This window comes from Silurus meridionalis, chromosome 28 (genome assembly GCF_014805685.1).
Source record: "Silurus meridionalis isolate SWU-2019-XX chromosome 28, ASM1480568v1, whole genome shotgun sequence".
Taxonomy (NCBI): domain Eukaryota; kingdom Metazoa; phylum Chordata; class Actinopteri; order Siluriformes; family Siluridae; genus Silurus; species Silurus meridionalis.
Genome location: NC_060911.1, coordinates 11,899,425 through 11,917,543, shown reverse-complemented (window position 1 = coordinate 11,917,543; position 18,119 = coordinate 11,899,425). Strand labels below are relative to the sequence as shown.

General features: G+C 36.5%; 1 protein-coding gene across 1 annotated transcript in view; it reads right to left on the bottom strand.

The window, feature by feature from the left end:
* Positions 1 to 16,603, bottom strand: part of lmbrd1 (LMBR1 domain containing 1) — a 50,913-nt gene extending 34,310 nt beyond the window's left edge. Inside the window, exons 1-5 of the mRNA XM_046843026.1 lie at positions 16,488 to 16,603; positions 15,342 to 15,518; positions 12,333 to 12,396; positions 1,927 to 2,024; positions 365 to 432 (exon numbers count right to left, since the gene is read on the bottom strand). Of these exons, the coding sequence (XP_046698982.1) occupies positions 365 to 432; positions 1,927 to 2,024; positions 12,333 to 12,396; positions 15,342 to 15,518; positions 16,488 to 16,562 (482 nt within the window). The 5' untranslated portion in view covers positions 16,563 to 16,603. The remainder of the gene's footprint in view (positions 1 to 364; positions 433 to 1,926; positions 2,025 to 12,332; positions 12,397 to 15,341; positions 15,519 to 16,487) is intronic.
* Positions 16,604 to 18,119: the final 1,516 nt, after the last annotated feature.

Genomic DNA, 18,119 nt, shown 5'->3' with positions numbered 1-18,119 from the left:
AAGCAACACTTCAGATAAACAAGAACAGTTACATTTAAAATAAATAAAAAAAGACACTTGATGAACAGCATGTGGTGTCAGTGATTCGCCTCAAGAGGCCACTCTGATACTGCATAGCGCAACCCGGAAAAACCATCGGTATGAATTTTTGCCAATAGCCGAAAGCCAATTAACTTATCTGTACCTATTGATTGGCAGAACCAATGAATCGTTCGACATCTAGTCAGAACTGCTTCATTGATGACCGGTTTATGATTCTGTATAGTGTGTAGCTTTCATTTTATACTTAATGTACATCAATAAAGCAAAGCGTCCTACTGCTAAAAGCTGTTAAGCTGGTGGACCTTGTGAGACATGAACTTACCCAATCAAGAGAAGCGCAGCACAGATTATGACAAATGCAACAGTGTACTTCAATGCATTTTTTGCTTGCTGTAATGACAAAAAAATAAATTTTCTTTTAATAAAAAACCAGGCTGAAAATTATTACAAACATTTCTCAATTTAACTGAACATGAACATATTTTTAGAACCTTAGCTAAGTGAGCGCTAGCACCTCCTTGCCAGGGTTAAACTGGCTACAGAGTAAAGTTAAACAATGGTTAGGTGAACACAAGCGAGTTTACACAAAATGTTGTGAAAAGCAATTTTAAAACAAATTGTGTGAGCGACAGTTCTTTTGCACTATGCTGATAACAGAGATACGTCTGAGCTGGCAGTGTCTACAGTATCCCAAATAATCACTAGTTTACAACCATCGTGAGCAGAATATCAGCATGTGCAAAACTTTCAACCTGATATTAACTACTAGATTTTGGACTAGGTTTAACTAAATTTTCATTCAGCCACAAGGGTTTTAGTAAAGTCAGGTAGTGATATAGGTGTGGTGAGGAGGCCCTGGGTTCAGTTCGGTCAGTGTTTACATTCATTCCAAAGGTGTTCAATACAGTTGAGGTCAGAACTCAAAAGTAGAAATATTAGATGGAGGATATAGTGCAGTCTGCCTTGACTCTGGTTAAAATTTGCTTAAATGTAAGGTAACTTTAAAAAATGCACAGGTAATGGTGTGTAAAAATACTTTAAAAGTTCAAACTGCTGTGTTATAACTAGATCCATTATTGGCAAACCTTCTTCTACTTCTTCTTCTTTCGGATTCTCCCATTAGGGGTCGCCACAGCGGATCAGCCGTCTCCATACCCCCCTGTTCTCTACATCTGCCTTTTTCACACCAACTACCTGCATGTCTTCCCTCACCACATCCATAAACCTCCTCCTTGGCCTTCCTCTTTTTCTGCTTCCTGGTGGCTTCATCCTCAGCATTCTCCTACTGATATACCCCATGTACCTTCTGATCAGTAACCCAACACCTTAACCACTGAGCTACTACTCCACCCCATTTTTGGCAAACCTGCCACAAAAAATTTGAAATAAAATAAAAATAAATACATTAAAAAAGGCTTTGTCCATACTTACATCATTCCATTAAGCCACTTAATGTTTATTTGATAGACCCAGTGAGACCAGTTCAGAATTAAATCATACATTACAAACTCATGGTGACAAAGCACAAGATATGCAGAACTGAAGCCTGACCAATAATAAATCCCTTTTCTAGAAGAATTAAAGTTTTGCTGTCTGGCACTGAACATTACGCAATGTTCATACATTTTAAAGGATCTTTACTCGATACTCAGTTCTACGTGTGGGTTCTGAGCACTAGCTTTAGAAAAACTGCATAAACGAGAACAGTATATACATGCCAATTAACACTGTTTATTTTCGATTCTCATTTTTCATAAAGGAGAAAATAAAACGTTCTGGTTTTCGGTTCTGTCATTTGCTAGTGTTCTGAGAAAGGATTTTTCTTTAATAAAATAATACAGTAAAAAAAAAAAACTTTTCTTTTGTTTAATATCGTAATCTTACCGAGCACTTGTTGGTGTCGTCATCATTTTTCTCCTCGTAGTAGAAGTAAACAAAGGGAATCCAGAAGAAGACACAGAAGAGGATGATGGAGTACAGAGCTGTAAAAAAATAAATCCAAATTCCAAGTCACTCATCCATAGTCAGAAACAAAATAGGCACAAAATCCGAACACCAGCAGTCATTAGCCTGGAAGGTTCACAAAGACTGCAGTATTTATACAGATGTGCATATGTAAGGTGTTAAACTCAATCATTTGCTACATGACAATGCTGTATTTATTTGCACCATAAAAAAAATAGAAAGCAGAATTTTAACACTATTACATTACAGAAAAAGGACACGAAGGATCAAAAGTGCTGATTGTGAATCTTGACTTTGACATGAGATTCCCTGCAGAAGTAGAAACATTCTCTACTAACGTGATATATTTTATCAAATCATATTTCCAAAGGATTCATTCACATACAAAACCTTTATCCGATCTAACATTCCGGTGAGAGAATGTCTGCTTTATGCTCATCCAATCAGAGTGAAAACGAGTTGTTCTGGGAGAAAAGCATTCCTGATGATGGATGTATGCATTAAATCGATCAAAAATCATGTGCCCTGTTGCACAGTCCTGTGATCAACCACTGATTAAAGCCAAAACAGGTATTACATCCTAATCTGCAGTAATCAACATGCAGTTCTGCTTCATTCTGCAGCATTCTGGGCAATTATTCTGTATATAAAAGTATTATTATTCAATCAATCTCTTCAATTATCCTGTATATAATTAATTGTATATCCCAGATTATCCTCATATCTATACATCAACTGTATATTCACCGTGTATAACGTTTGTACATCTTGTTTACCCGCTCCCACACGTTTTTCCACTGCACAGAGCCTTTATACTTATTTGTTGTACTTTCTCAATAGCTCATGCACAGTTTCAGAGCCTTTATATTTATTTTCTGTACATTTCCATCCATCCATCAGTTAAAAGCATTAACCACTGAACTAATCAAATTTCACTTTCAATATGTAAAAAAAAAAAGCTTAAAAAAAATCTAGGTTATGAATTACTACTGTTTTGTCATTATTTCTGTAAAAGCTCCACATGAATCTTTTTACTGTATGAAATTAACTTACAGGAAAAGTGGATCCTCTAATGGGCTGGTATATTGAATTACAGCAGTTATTTTAATCAAATAAATCTTATGTGCAGATGCAGGAAAAAAAATTTAAGTCAATGAATAGTTCAATAAAAAGGAAAGATGTGAATTACCAAGAGAAGCCCGGCTACACAAATAAATTCAGAAGCATAATTTGAAAATCAAAACCAAATGAAATAAAGGAACTTGTATTCTACATGCTATTTCATTTGTTGCTCAAAGTGTTATTTTAATATCCAGTAGGTGCGGCCCACCTTAATTTCCATTCAATTGTCATCCATTGACTAAATACCAGCAGCTACTTTTTTTTTTTTTTTTTTTACAAACACCTGAGCTTTTAGCAGCTATCCAGTAAAACGCAACACGGTAACTCAGTGATTTAGACTCTTTGTTAGTGATGGGAAGGTTGGGGGTTCCAGCCCCACAATCACCAAGCTGCCACTCTTGGGCCCTTGGGCATGGCCCTTAACCCTCTGTGCACCATTGCCTTTTATACCATTAGCTGCCAGGCAAGAGCTTCAGTTCTAATGATTAAAGATCAGAATGAGAAAAAAAGAAAGTGACCTCTGTGAGTATGACAGCAGCATGGTTGTTGGTGCCAAATGGGTTATATTTACTATAATCTTCACACACAAAACATCTATAGAAATTTACACAAATGAAAAATGATGGCTGTTTAGGGGTATAAAAAATTAAAACCAGATGTCTGGACAGAAAGCGCACCCTTATATAAGCTGAATTTGACAAAGATTTTTATTTTGAACATAAATGATAATAATAATAAATGTCTACACTGAAACTAATGAACTTTACACAGGCTTTAACGAAAGACAGTGTCTGTTACACGGTGTAATGGGTGAAATATGTTGTGGCTTCTTTAAGAGCAGAGCGGCATTTTGGGAATAGGCTGCCCCCAAATTTTTCCGCTATTACTGCATGTGTGCAAGACCGAGGAATATGTCCTTATTATTTTCTGATGCTCATTTCTAAGTTTCTTTGACTAAACCGAAACGCTGTTGCCAAGAAAAATAAAAAAGTACGAGTTTTGGAAACCTGTCTGTGCTTATATGATTTCTGTTGTAACTGGAGTTAGCGAGCTCTCCCTTCACCCAGACTCAACGCGCTACAACGGCTTGTATCTAAACAGTAGCCGACCAAGAAAGTCATTGTTCACTGTCTTCCTCCTTCCTTTCACAACTATTTCTCTCGAGAGTTTATCTTTTGGCATCGTCATGCGTTTAAAATTCACCATTGGTGAAGCTTTTCTTAGGAAAAATCCATATATTAGCCACTTCGTTGTTTAAGCCGCGGGGTTCCAAGCGTGGGAAAAAAAGTAGCGGCTTATAGTCCAGAAAATACGGTAGTTCAAGCTGACAGCAAGACTAAATTAACTTCTTTATTTTACCCAATTCATTTTGAATCTTGGTGCATGGAACTTGAAAGCTTGAGGTCAAGCGTTTAGAGTTTTGGCTCTCTGGCTTAAAAAAAGGAAGAAAAACAAGAAGTAGAAGAAGAAAAGGAAGCAGAAGAATAACTGAAGCTGCAAGAAGAAGTATTTTTAGAAACCAAGCACCCAAACTTAACAAGCTGCTCATTCACAAATGTGCTACAATTGTTTCACAGTCAGTCACATGAAAGCAGAGCTACAGGATTAGGCAAAGACATTCGAAAGTGGAGTTTCTCTCATGTTGTGTACATCTTGACCCCAGACAGTGGTGAAAAGGTCAGAACTGACAATCAGGCAGTCTGGAGACACACAAATATAAAAAAAATTATTTGTATGATTATATTTACATTCAAATTACATTTGTTAATATCATGATATTTCTTTTATTCAGCTCTTTGAATTAAAGCCGAAAGGTTTGCAATTATTCGATTGTTTCATTTTAATGCGATTTTGGTGACACACAGAGCCAACAATCTGGAAATTGTTTCACTGTCCAAAAATAGACAGACTTCAGTGTTTGTAGGTTTTATACAGAAGAAGAACTGAAATCTGACCTACTCTTTAGTTAAATGTACAAACCCTAAAGGAGCTCAGAAAAGAGCTCGACACATTCGTGAACTTTCAGATGACCTGGTTAAAAAGTGATTTTTATGTTATATTTCAAAATATTTTACCGACTATTTTGAATGAATCCTTAACATAGGTGGACAAATTTTAAACACTGGGTTTAGCTATCAGATAGACCATGATTGATTTCCATTACAAACCTGCCCAACTTGAACTCACCAGAAATCCTAAAAAACATCTGTACTGGGGCTATAGACAGCATTCTAAATCATCTCAGTTTGGTACAGCAGTCGCTCCGAACAGGACTGTAAAGTCCTTCAGAGCGCATCTCAGGGTCCCCTCAACCCTCTCTGCAGGATATATAACATCAGTGGATGCAGAAACAGAGATGTTAAGATCATCGTCGCAGTAACTGTTTGTTCGGTCCGCCGCCATCACTGTCTGATGGCCAAATCTGAGATGAGCTCCTTCTCCCAAGCTATCAGAGTCTCTTATGCTCAGTTTTCTTTTACAATAATTCTGTATTTAACTACAGTATGTTTGAGACAAAATCAAATCTTGATCTCCGACATGAAACTATTCTTTGCTTAGCCATTTGATAAGAAATGCAGCTGCACAAAAAAAAAAAAAAAAAAGTCCTTCACTTTTAATTTGTCAGCAAGAATAATACTGGATTATAATAAGTACTTTTTGTCTGAGGGGTCAAAGATCACCAGCATCCAATATTCATTTTCATCCTTGTCCCTTGCAAAAAGAAATTTCCACAGAGTCTTCAAAAGTTTTGATGATATTATGAAATGTAATTAACCTAAATAGCTGCAAAATGTTTCTCCAACTGTATATTTTTATTAACAGGTTCATTTACCAGACGTTTGTTGCCTGGTCCTAACTTTTTGAAGACGTGTTGCAGCCATCAAATTCCAAATGATCTCATATTTTACCTCATTATTTACTTAAAATGCGACATTTCCTCAGTTTAAACATTTGATATGTTTTTTATGTTCTATTGTGAATAAAATATGAGATTTACAAATCATTCTGTTTTTATTTCCATGTTACCCAGTGTCCCAATGTTTTTGAATTGGGATTGTAATACATACAGACAGCAATCAACAGGAGTCGTAGCCAATAGTGAGATGATCCCAAAAACATGCAACTAGAACCTTCAGTATAGTTCACATGACCTTAAAATAAAGTTCAATTTCAGTTCACTGGTATAAACATACTGGGATTTTGACCTCTGGTTGCCAGCACCACCATTTCAGGTAGGCATAGAGGAAGAGAGGCAAAAATGCCTTTAAGATGACAATGCATTTATGCCTTATCAAGGTAACTGCATCCTCCCCTATCAGCAATTTAAAAAAAGGAAAGCTATAAGAACAGGCACTGAAAGCCGATGATTTATTTAGGGGGTTACAAGGTTTTTTTTTTTTACCTTGTTGCTCTAAGCTTTTATGATCTGCTGGGAAATGCAGTAGAGTTTAGACAGAAGTAAATACTACAAACTGCAAGGCTTTCAAGTGATTAGAGGTCTGATCCACAAGAATTATTGGACGCTTACTGTCGCCTTAAAAATATCTGTGCAAGCTTCCACTTATGCCAATGGCCTTTTGAAGAGAGAAAATTAAAAGAAGAAAGAAGAGAAAGAGCGAGAGAGACAGAGGTCCCACCCAGACCTAATACTAACTAATGAACTGGTGATCTAGTGATAAACACAAGATAGAATTGGGTTAAGTGCATTTTCCTGTCACTTAGACCAACTGTAAGCATCATAAGCAATGGATCAAAACAACCGGTGCCTATTCACGTAAATGAAAACTGAGCTCAAGGTTTTGTGGAGATTTACTTCAGGATATTACAGCTCATTCACAGTGATGGTTTCGATATTAGCTGTTGAGCTCAGCATTAGTTTTAAGAAATCTTACACTAAATGTATAGATACAACACACGGGCCTTTTATTATACATCTTTAAGGATCCTGCGCTCTCCAGAGATGTACCAGCTATAGTTGGATCCCACTTCATGAACATTTCAGACTTTGTACTTTGTGGTTAAACAGCCTCTTTAATATTCAATACTCTAAATAACATGCTACTTATGTGGTTTCTCCATCATTAAACATTTAAAGGTATAAAAGAGTTGGTGTCAAATCTATTATGTTTTTAGATGTTAAGCTAATTTGATATTTAGTTTCTCAGAACCTTCTGGTTCCACAACTCTAAAGGACCTTTGTCATATTCATGCACTCCAATACTCATGATATTTTTTACTCTCCAGTGTTTGTAATGCTTTAATGATTTATAATCATACTCTTGGTGTGATTATACCCAAATGACAATGGGTTCCCCCTTTAGTCTGGTTCCCCTCAAGGTTTCTTCCCTATAAGACTTTTTCATCGAGCAACACATCAATTTAAATATAAGTGAAAGTTGTTCTAGAATTCTTACATTCTGTAAAGCTGCTTTGAAAAAATGTCTATTGGGAAAAGCACAATAGAAATAAACTTAAACTGAATTGAATCTTCTAATATATTCGAGTTTATAGTCGTGTGCATTGGGGACAGTTTCATTCATTTTGAGTGCAGGTCAATAACCTCACCACAGCATTGACTAAACTAATGTGTGCACCATTATATTTCTATTTTTCCCCCACATTCCTCTACATTCATTTGTCTGATTAAAAGCACAAGTTCTATAAATATAGGTTTAATCTCCCTCAGTTTATAATGATAATACATGAGGAAGGACTTTGCAGTTACATGGAAACATTTTGGGTTTTTATCTAATTATTTTTTTTATCTGGATTTGAAGTGACATCAGGTTTCTTTTAGCAAATTTGAACATTCTGATCCTTGAGAAGTGGCCATTAAATATGTGTTAGAGACGCATGAAAACACCAGGTGAGAGTGGCTCTACATCTGTGTCTTCAATGTTGCTCCGAACAGAGCCAGAGAAGAGAAGTGACCAAGAAAATGGGGGGTTTGTGTGCCATCATTTCTTTCATCTGTAACCCAGAACATTTCTCAGCCCATAGTATATAATACACTAAATGTGCAGCCCTTAACATTTCAAAGGCACAAAACTAATAACACATTTAACAGCGTTACACATCAGCAAGTGTAGTCATATTCTGATTAGGATTATTATTTAAAAAAATCAGGACTAATAAACAAAAATGCTCAATACACTAAAAAGCAATCCTGTAATATAATAATCCCAACAGCTGTGTGCACAGCACTGAACATGAACATCAATATCTATCAGATCTCACATTTTGAATAAATCCCCATGAAAGCGTCTGAGTTACTTGGAGCTGGATGAATGTAGCATGATCTCCACCTACAGGCAGGAGAAGGAGCTATTTGCATGGATTTGCTTTAAAATGCAAATATATTCGATCACCTCAGTTACATCATCACACTTCAACCATAAGAAAAATCGAATCTTCGAACAAATTGGTGACAGCAAACTAATCAGACAACGGTAGCTAATTCACTATTCACTACCCACGAGGGGAGGTGGTAGCTCAGTGGTGAAGGCACTGCTCTCTGGATCTGAAGTTCTAAACCCAGCACCACCAAGCTGCCCTCTGCTGGTGCCCTTAAGCATGGCCCTTATTCTTTAACAGCTCACTTGTAAGTCACTCTGGAGAGCTTCTGCCAAATGCCATAAATGGAAATGAAAATGAAAACAAAAAACACATGTCAGATGATCCACAAACAACAGACTGGGCAGTGAAACACACATTTTGATCAACATTCTGTATTAAATTAAACAGACTCTCTCACCCTGCTCTCTCACCTTGTACTCAGTTCATATGAAACTTATTTTCAGAACACTTTTGAAGCAAAAAGAAAGAGGTCATCGCTGATAATGTGCTACAAATGAAAGTAATCCTGGGCATCCACACCCACTTATTACATTAGCACTAAGTATACCAATAGTGTTAATATTAATTATTATCAAATACCACTGATATAACGTGTAATATTTTTTTAGTTTAAGCATTCATTGAAGTACGATCATAAAGCATATTTCAAATTGCATATAATGACATGTACAATGACCCATGTGTTATAACCAGTGGTGGAGGAAATACACAAACCATGTAGTTGAAGTAGAGATGCATTCGGTAAAAAGTGCCCCTTTAAACTTTCACAAATGTACTCGTAGTATTAAGTACTCTAAGTTATCACGACTATAATGATCCTATTGTCGTTTTTGTCACGAGACTCTTTGCATATTCAACTCAGTTTATGTGAAAAGACTTTGTGACTCTCAGCACACTGATCTATTAATGGAATGATACTAATGAGTCAAACACTTATTAATATTTATTAAAATGATCTCGAGCCCAAAACCTTCTGTTCAACTACTTTAAATAAATCATGTAAATAAGGTCACGGGTGTTGTGGTGAGTTCGAGTCAGGAGTTTCTCCAGCATTTATTCCTCTCTAAATGTTCTGCGTGCTGTTGAACTGATGCTGAACTGTATGTTGGAGATCAGTAGATACACCGAGCAACGATCACGAGTTTAAAACAGAGCAAGGGCTCGACCCTGATTAGTGACTCGCTGAGCAGTTATGTTTTTATCCTCATAAATAAAAAGAAACGACTGATTTCTCAAAATGTAGTTAAAGTTCAAGTAAAAGTCTCCAGAAATGGAAATACTTCAGTAAAGTACAGATACGTATAAAATATACTTAAGTACAGTAACAATATTACTTTGTTACTGTCCACCATGGATTTCATGTACAAATTATACTATAAATTTGTTGCAAACTATAACCTTTTTTTTTTAAACCAAGAAAAGTAGCATAAAAGGGGGAAATATTGTATTATTCATATAAAGTAGTAAATAAAAAATTTATGAAAAGTAATTCACAATTTCTGTTGAGTTTACAGTGCAGTACGATTCCCCTTAAAAAAGGAACATCAAAAGTAGAGTCAAAAGCCTCTATTTTTTTTTTTTTTACTGGCGAGGGGCCGCAGAACCTAACAGGGGGTTGCACTGTACATGATGTGTCCTGATTCAATTTCATCCAGAATAACCTTAATGACTATTGTTAAGTACATAGATATTAAACAGAGTAGATCTATATTCAGATAACCTTCAACCCATTTCCTCCATTTTCCCCACAAACACATCCTTCTTTAAATGAACAAAAATAGTCATCTTTTCCATCCAAATCTCTATGGTGACATGTATCCAGTTATCAAAAGATGATTTCTCTTTTTTTAATCTATTTACATGTGTTGCTTTCTTACTGACTGCCAAAAGCACAACCATCAGGTGTTTATTATCTGCTGATATACATCTGGACATACGCAGCCAAAATACAGCAAATCTGTTCTACAAATATTCTCAAAAGCCTCCTCGATTTCTTTCTCCTGAATATGTGCACATTCCCAGAACATATGCTAATGATTTGCTTCATCATAGCCACAGTTTTGCCAACATTTTGGCGAGTTGTTACTATATTAGGCCGTGTTTCAAACTATCTAATAAATGTAATAAAAGTATTCCTTCAAATTTAGTGAATGAAATGATTTCAATTAAAATTTCCATATAGCTGACGACTCATCAGTAAAAATTAAATGAGCGACAGATCACAGTCATCCATTTCTCTTTGATATTAGTTCGGAGTAAACGATATTTAAACCTTGTCTCTGATCATCTTATTATCATCACATCTATCAAGGGAGGGATGATATATTTCACATCGAGTGATGAGTCAAATCTTGAAGTTGAGAGGTTGAAATCAGGGAAAATGGGTGTGAAAAGCAATACAATAGTGTAAGTTGTGATGACTGGGTCACTGCATCACTAAAACCTCAAGTCCTCTGCTGTATTCCTGCAATTTATTGCTTACTACCCACTAAAAGTGGTACAAGAAAGGACAACCAGTGATCCGGCAACAGTCACAGGCTCACAGATACGTGGTGAGCGATCCCACACAGAAGCTACTGAAGTGCAAATTGGTTCATGCTGGCGCTGGTAGAAAAGTGTCAGAACACACGGTGCATTACAGCTCGAGTATGGAGCTGTATAGCCGCTGAGCGGTTCTGCTGGAAAACCTTCCCAGCATCCTGGCATTCACGTGGATGTGACTTTTGTACGAACCACCTACCTAAACATTTACAAACCAAGTTACACCCCTTCATGGCAACAGCAAACTCTAATGGCGGTGGCATCATCCAGCATGAGACCCCTCCCTGCAACACTGGAAAAATTGTGTAGGAACAGTTTGAGGATCGAGCATCTGTCCAATATCCTGGACAAACACGTGCAATCCATGGAGGCACAACCTCCACCTTCAGAGGTTTTACAGTGTCCAAGCCTTGACAGGTCACAGGGGTTTTTTTTCACAGCGTAACCAGCAGCCAAATGCGCTTCAGACACGCCTCCTTAATTCACACTAGCAGGATCGCCAGGGATTTTTAACAGAAGATTGGCTCTAGTTTAGAAACAACACATCGGAAAGGTGTTAATTCTGTTACAAAGATGAAACAAAAGTGTAATTTTTCCAACAGCCATAACCTGAGAATTCCTGCCCAGACAACAGAACTGCTTCACTATATTACCCTCAGTTACATTATAATGCACAGCCGTTTTTTTGTTACATGCTGCTAATCATCAGCGTCTGAATGGATCAGAGAAACATTAGGTCATTATTAAGTTGATATTATTTTACATTGCACTTCGACAACGGTTTAAATCATCTAAGAAAAGGAAGACGAAATAAATATTTAGTCAGTAACTATTTTTGCTGCATCGGAAAATGTATTTGATCAAGACATCACTTATTGTATCGGATTTGGTTTTCTGTATTGTTTGGTGCACAGGTTGCAGCTCGGTACGTAAACCCTAGACACAGCACACCTATAATCATTTTATTTTTTAGAGTATCTGACAATACCAGGAAAAAGGTCAAATCTCCTGATTCTGGTGCCTGGTAGCGTAAATAAAATGCTCTAAATTTTTATTCTTATCAAAGTAATATGAAATATAAATGTATATTTGTGCCAAATGTCATTATTTCATCTCACTTCAGTTTGCAATTCATAAATCCATAAATCATGAAAAACCAGAGTGCAAATGTCTCAAATGACAGAATTAAATTGTGGAATTTAATTCAAAATGTAAAAAAAACATAATAATAATTTAATGGACGATTACTAAATTTCAGTTCTAATTGCATTAGTTGTGAGTGCGTGTTGGTAAAAACTACTTACTGTAATATCCATATAAGACTGTGTCTTCAATTTGCCTCCTGGTTTCATTATTTGTTGCCCAGTCCTGAAATTGATCAACCAGAAAAGAATGAGTTAAATAAGAATCAGGTGTGCACATAGCCAGGTGAAGAAGTGTCACAGTTTATTCACTAGGTGGTGCAATACAGCTCAGCTTTGTTTTTATGTCAATCACCAAGCGAACACATTCACATTTCTCTCAGGTACTTACCGGTCTGAATTTCATGGCAGAACATAAAACTAGAATTTAATATGAGCAGATTATCGACTATTCAAACCATGAGTACAGAATCTGTCTGAACAATGCATCCGGCTGGAAATTATTCTCTACTTAAAGAAAATGTTACACTCAGACGCTACTCTGTTGTCTGCCAAAGTTTCTCAAGTCATTTTAATAGTCGAGTTAAGAGTAGAGGTTGGCTGATAGTGTATCTGATAGCTAGGATGGATCGTACTTGCCGATAACTGATTAATCAACCGGTAGTTTTTAAAATGGATAAAAACAAACCAAAGAAAAACCATAACATTTATGTAAAATAGTACTGAACTTTATTACAAAAGTCAAAAATAAAAAAACTGAAACATGAAAATTAAATAAATATAAATATATTAATTAATAATTATAATTTTCATAAATTATAAATAATAAATATAATATGGCGCTCTCCGTGCAGCGTACAGTCTCGTGTATACACGGACAGCATGTGGCATCGGTGATTCGCCTCTAGAGGCCGCTCTCGCAATGACAGAGGACCTTTTCAGCTACAACAACAGAAACAAAACATTTTTAGCCTCAATGCTTTATATTTTTAATTAGTTAATTATCATTTGTTCTCCATGATCACAGTATAAAACGTCTGATAGTGAAGTGAAATTATACAACAAAAATATCCTTATGTCACTCTGGTATAAAACGCTAATCGAAGAACAGAAAATCTTAGACTCAAACTCAGAAAACGCAAAGTTACAGCTTCTCCCATTAGGGGGCGCCACAGCGGATCGTCTGTCTCCATACCCCCCTGTCCTCTACATCTGTATATCAAACCAACTACCTGCATGTCTTCCCTCACCACATCCATAAACCTCCTCCTTGGTCTTCCTCTTTTCCTCCTTCCTGGTGGCTCCATCCTCAGCATTCTCCTACCGATATACCCCATGTCCCTCCTCTGCACATGTCCAAACCATCTCAATCTCGCCTCCCTCACCTTGTCTCCAAAACGTCCTACATGCGCTGTCCCTCTAATAAACTCGTATGGTATTGTCATGTTTATGAACTGTCAGTAAAATAAATTGTTGGATTTTTGGATGTTGGTCTAAAAGATAAAGAGATCTAAAGACCTGCAATCATTATTGAGTATAACTGCTGCCATTTTCATGCTCATCATTCACATGTTCAAACAGGCCGCTTCCATCAACACTGAAATCTTTCATTACATGCAGTTATTAGTAAGAATAACTTTGATAAATGAATATTAATGAGCAGTGACCCTGATGAACACAATCCTTTGGCTGCAATTAACAGCTGAACTCTGAAATAGGTCTCTGTGGATCTGGATCTGACTGCAGTTCCTCATTCTGTCAGCTTGAACAGTTGAAAAACAGCATTTTCAGGTCTCTCTGCAGATTATCAGTCAGATTATGGTTAGGGTTTTGATGGGGCCAAGTGTAAAACAGTAATAGAGTCATCGTCCTGCTGAAAACCACACATCCTGTCGTGTGTCAAATATCTTTCTCAGGTTTCCAAACCCTTACTAATGAAAAGCATCTACAGACATGGCACCATCACCATGTTATACTTAAGAAACATTAGAATGGTGTTCTCATGGTTATGTTGAGTTTCTCCCAAATACAGCTCTTTATAGCTTAAACTGTCAAAAAAAAGCGAATCATTTCCACATTTCTCCTACATCTCCACGCTTGCATAAATCCCAGCTCTGTGGAGTGTCTGCACTATCGTTCTTCTGAGAACATCTTCTCTCCTCTGAGCTGCGGCTCTTTAAAGCTGCTTAATGTTAATCTTCCCACTTACGGGCTTCTCTGTCTAATGCCTCCTTACCCGATCAATGAACTTGAACAGACAGCCAAAACTATTACGCGATAACATTATATTTCTACACCAAACAAATAATAACTGGAATGATCTTTTCCAGGATCTTGTGGTATCCCAATCAGAGGTCAGATGTTTACTTCTACTGCTGAGGATAAAGATATTCATAAGGGTTTATTCGAGGTGGTAAAAAGTTGAGACTAATGGCGATAACTAGTGCTATTCTGGCCACGTGTGTTACCACGTCAGCAATTTCATCATGGACAGGAAGTTCAAGGAGCAAACGTGAAATTCTGAGTGAAACTGAGCGAAACTGCCACAGAGACGTCTGACACACGGTGACACTGCAACAAGTCGATTGAGGTGTTTTAAGTGGCACACAGAAGAACATGACTGAAAGACAACGAGAGGTCAGGAAGACTAAATCATTCAGCAACTCGTGCATGATGATCGTCGGAGAACAATCCATATAAGCTCACTTCCGCACCCACCCTACTCGCCAAATTTGCCTCCTGTGGACTTCCCTTCTTCTCAAACATGAAGATCCAGCTCAAAGGTCGCCGTTTTGACACCATTGCGAGAATGTGGAATGAATTGCAGGAGATTCTTGACACGCTTTAAAAAGACAACTCCAGGACACATTCCAGAAGTGGCAGGAACGCTGGGAGCGCAGTATTGCTGTGCAAGGAGACTATTTTGAAGGTGAGAGTATGCAAACCTAAATACATAAAGTACTTTCTTGTAAATGTCTTGAAACTTTTTAACGCCACCTCACTACTTATAAAACACTGCTGTAATTCCTACATCATCCCAATTCATGAACTTACAGACACAGTCTTGAATAGAATAATACAAAACTTTCAGCTTTGAGTGGCCTCAAGTAAGGATTTCATTCATGGCTCATTTTGATCAATTTGTAAAAAATTTTAATATACAGATCATACCTTGTATGTGCCATTCTGATATTTCATGAATGACACTAGAAAAATATCCACTGGGAGGAGAGCTGATGTGATGAGCGCAATAGCCAGAGCGCATATGGCCGTGATGGTGGAGATGACTTCACTCTCCTGCCGACTCTGGTAGTTTCGAATGTAGATCCAACAGAAAGCCAGAATAACCTAGTAAAATATATGTAGATATAAAAAAAATGATATCTATATAATGGTGCATGCATGCAATGCAAAATGAATCCTTATTAACAGTAATGCATTTTCTCAGTACGATACTTTTCAAGGTCTCTTGTATTGCTATTAATGAACTGTCCTGCTGACATGCTCAGATTCATTCCCACTTCCTTCAAAATACAAATATCTAAATCTGCTTTGCTCTGCAGGTGCGCTTCCCTTGTGAAATTAAACTAACCACAAAGAAAAATATTAAAACAGTCAATGACAAAATAATGTCAAAACAGAATCCTAGAAATGTCTGTAATTTCTGTTCATTGTTCCTGAGATGTTTCTACACCTTGACAGGAGTCTACCTGTGAAAACGTTTATTGATTGGACTTGATTTAGAAAGGCATACACCTCTCTATAGAAGACGCCACACTGCGTATCAGAGTAAAACTAAGCCCTGAGGTCAACCAAGTACTGAGTAAAGGGTCTGAATACTTAAGTACATATTATATTTTGTTTATTTCTTTTTTTTATTTTTATTACAGACATTTCTCTAACTCTGTTTTCAATTTCTCATCATGGCATTATTTATGTTTTATATATATATATATATATATATATATATATATATATATATATATAATGTGTGTGTGTGTGCATGTATGTGTTTACTGATGCATGTGTGTAAACATAAATAGACAAAGCACCTAAAGTTTATTTAAAACTATCACTAACATTTACTTTAAATCTCAAAAAGAATGACATTAGTAAATATCCCTCTTAGTGGTTAAGTTATTCGACTAATAACAGCGAGATTTATTTCATCACATGTCTGTTTGTTATCTGAGACCACCATCCAGTGTGTCCCTCTACAGCCCTGTACACGCGGACCATGTATCCTGCTCACATGATCAACTTATACACTAGGAACATGCTTCCTACAATATTTAAACCAAATAAAACTTCTCTTACCAACAGTACAAGAGTGAAAATAGACCATCCTAACACGGATTCGGTGAGCAGCCGCGTAGAAACCGCCATCTTCATTCCACTTCCTGCAACAGACGAGCGCCTGATCACGTGACTGATCCAAACACTCAAACCCGGAAGTAAGAAAAGTGTAAATAAGTGTAAAGTAGCGTGATGTCGGTGTGTGTGTGTGTGTGTGTGTGTGTGTGTGTGTGTGTGTGTGTGTGTGTGTGTGTGTGTGTGTGTGTGTGTGTGTGTGTGCAGGGTCACTTTTCCAAAACATAGAAAGCTGAACAATAACTCTTATTTAAAAAACAACTTCAAGTATAATTATAGTCAAGCTGCAGTATTTCTAAAGGCATTATTACTAACAGGGAATAAATTCTGTCTCTGTAACATGCTGATCTACTGATCATATTTATTACACAATACACAATTCTTCTAATTAAGTATATAATAAAGTCTTTTTATACAAATAAAGTCTTTTTTATTATTTTGTAATTATATTTTTACTGCTGTTTCATTTTGTTCTCATACAGTATGTCTACTCAGATGCTATTCATTTATTTTTACTACACATTTTACTACTCTCTCTCTCTCTCTCTCTGTCTCTCTCTGTCTCTCTCTCTCTCTAATATATAAGATATAATAATAAATGTGTGATGCATTAATTAGGATGCTTTAAAGGATAGATTTAGACTGTAGTTAATGTCATCAGTCTGCTACACTGACAAACTTTCACTTATAAAGAACATATTTATTTTTATCATCATCACATTATCTGTGTAAAGCTGCTTTTAGACAATATTCATTTTTAATTGCAGAGGCAGAGCTGCATCTTCCTGCAGACAGAACACAAAAAGAACGTCCAGTTTTATTTAATATTTTTTCTTCTTTTTTTTTGTACTAAGGCTTTTTGTCAGAAGGCACTTATTTTATCATTTGTTGTCTGTCTGAACTAAAGAAATTAAAGAGAACTATCTGTACTATACTGAATTGCATAGCATCATATTTCCATTGTGATCGCGCTGCTTCGTAATTGGGTGAATTGTATCGCATCGCATTGGTAACTGCTTTATATATGAATCTTTAATGTATCATGTTGTTGGCTTTGCATCCAGATGCGAATCACATCAGCCTCAGTTAAAAAACTCAGAATATGTTTAGTATTTTAGATTGACCAAAGAACCTTCATTCAGCGTTGATGAAGGCTTGGCACACTTTTAGCAAGAGAATTGATTCCCAGGGTTCCCAGAGTTGTTGAGTGCCAGTTGGCTGCTTTTCCTTCATTCTCTGGTCCAACTCATCCCAAACTAAATGCAGTTTTTGCTGCAGCTATAGGTCGTTCTTTACCACTCTTAAGTCAGCATTTATTCATGTCACTTGTTTAATAGCATTTAAATCTACCCTGTTAAAGTTTATATAATGCTTTATTATCATTCATATCATCTCGAATTAGTAACTGTGGTATTAACTATTAAATTAAGTTTCAAATGCCTTCTATTTATAGTGATCTAATATATACATAAGGCTAAAGGTGTGTGTACACTTGGCCATCACAGCCATGTGTACTTGTTTAACATTCCAGTCAGATTAAAAAGCCCCTTTCTGCTGTTTCCAGGAGATTTTGGAGCG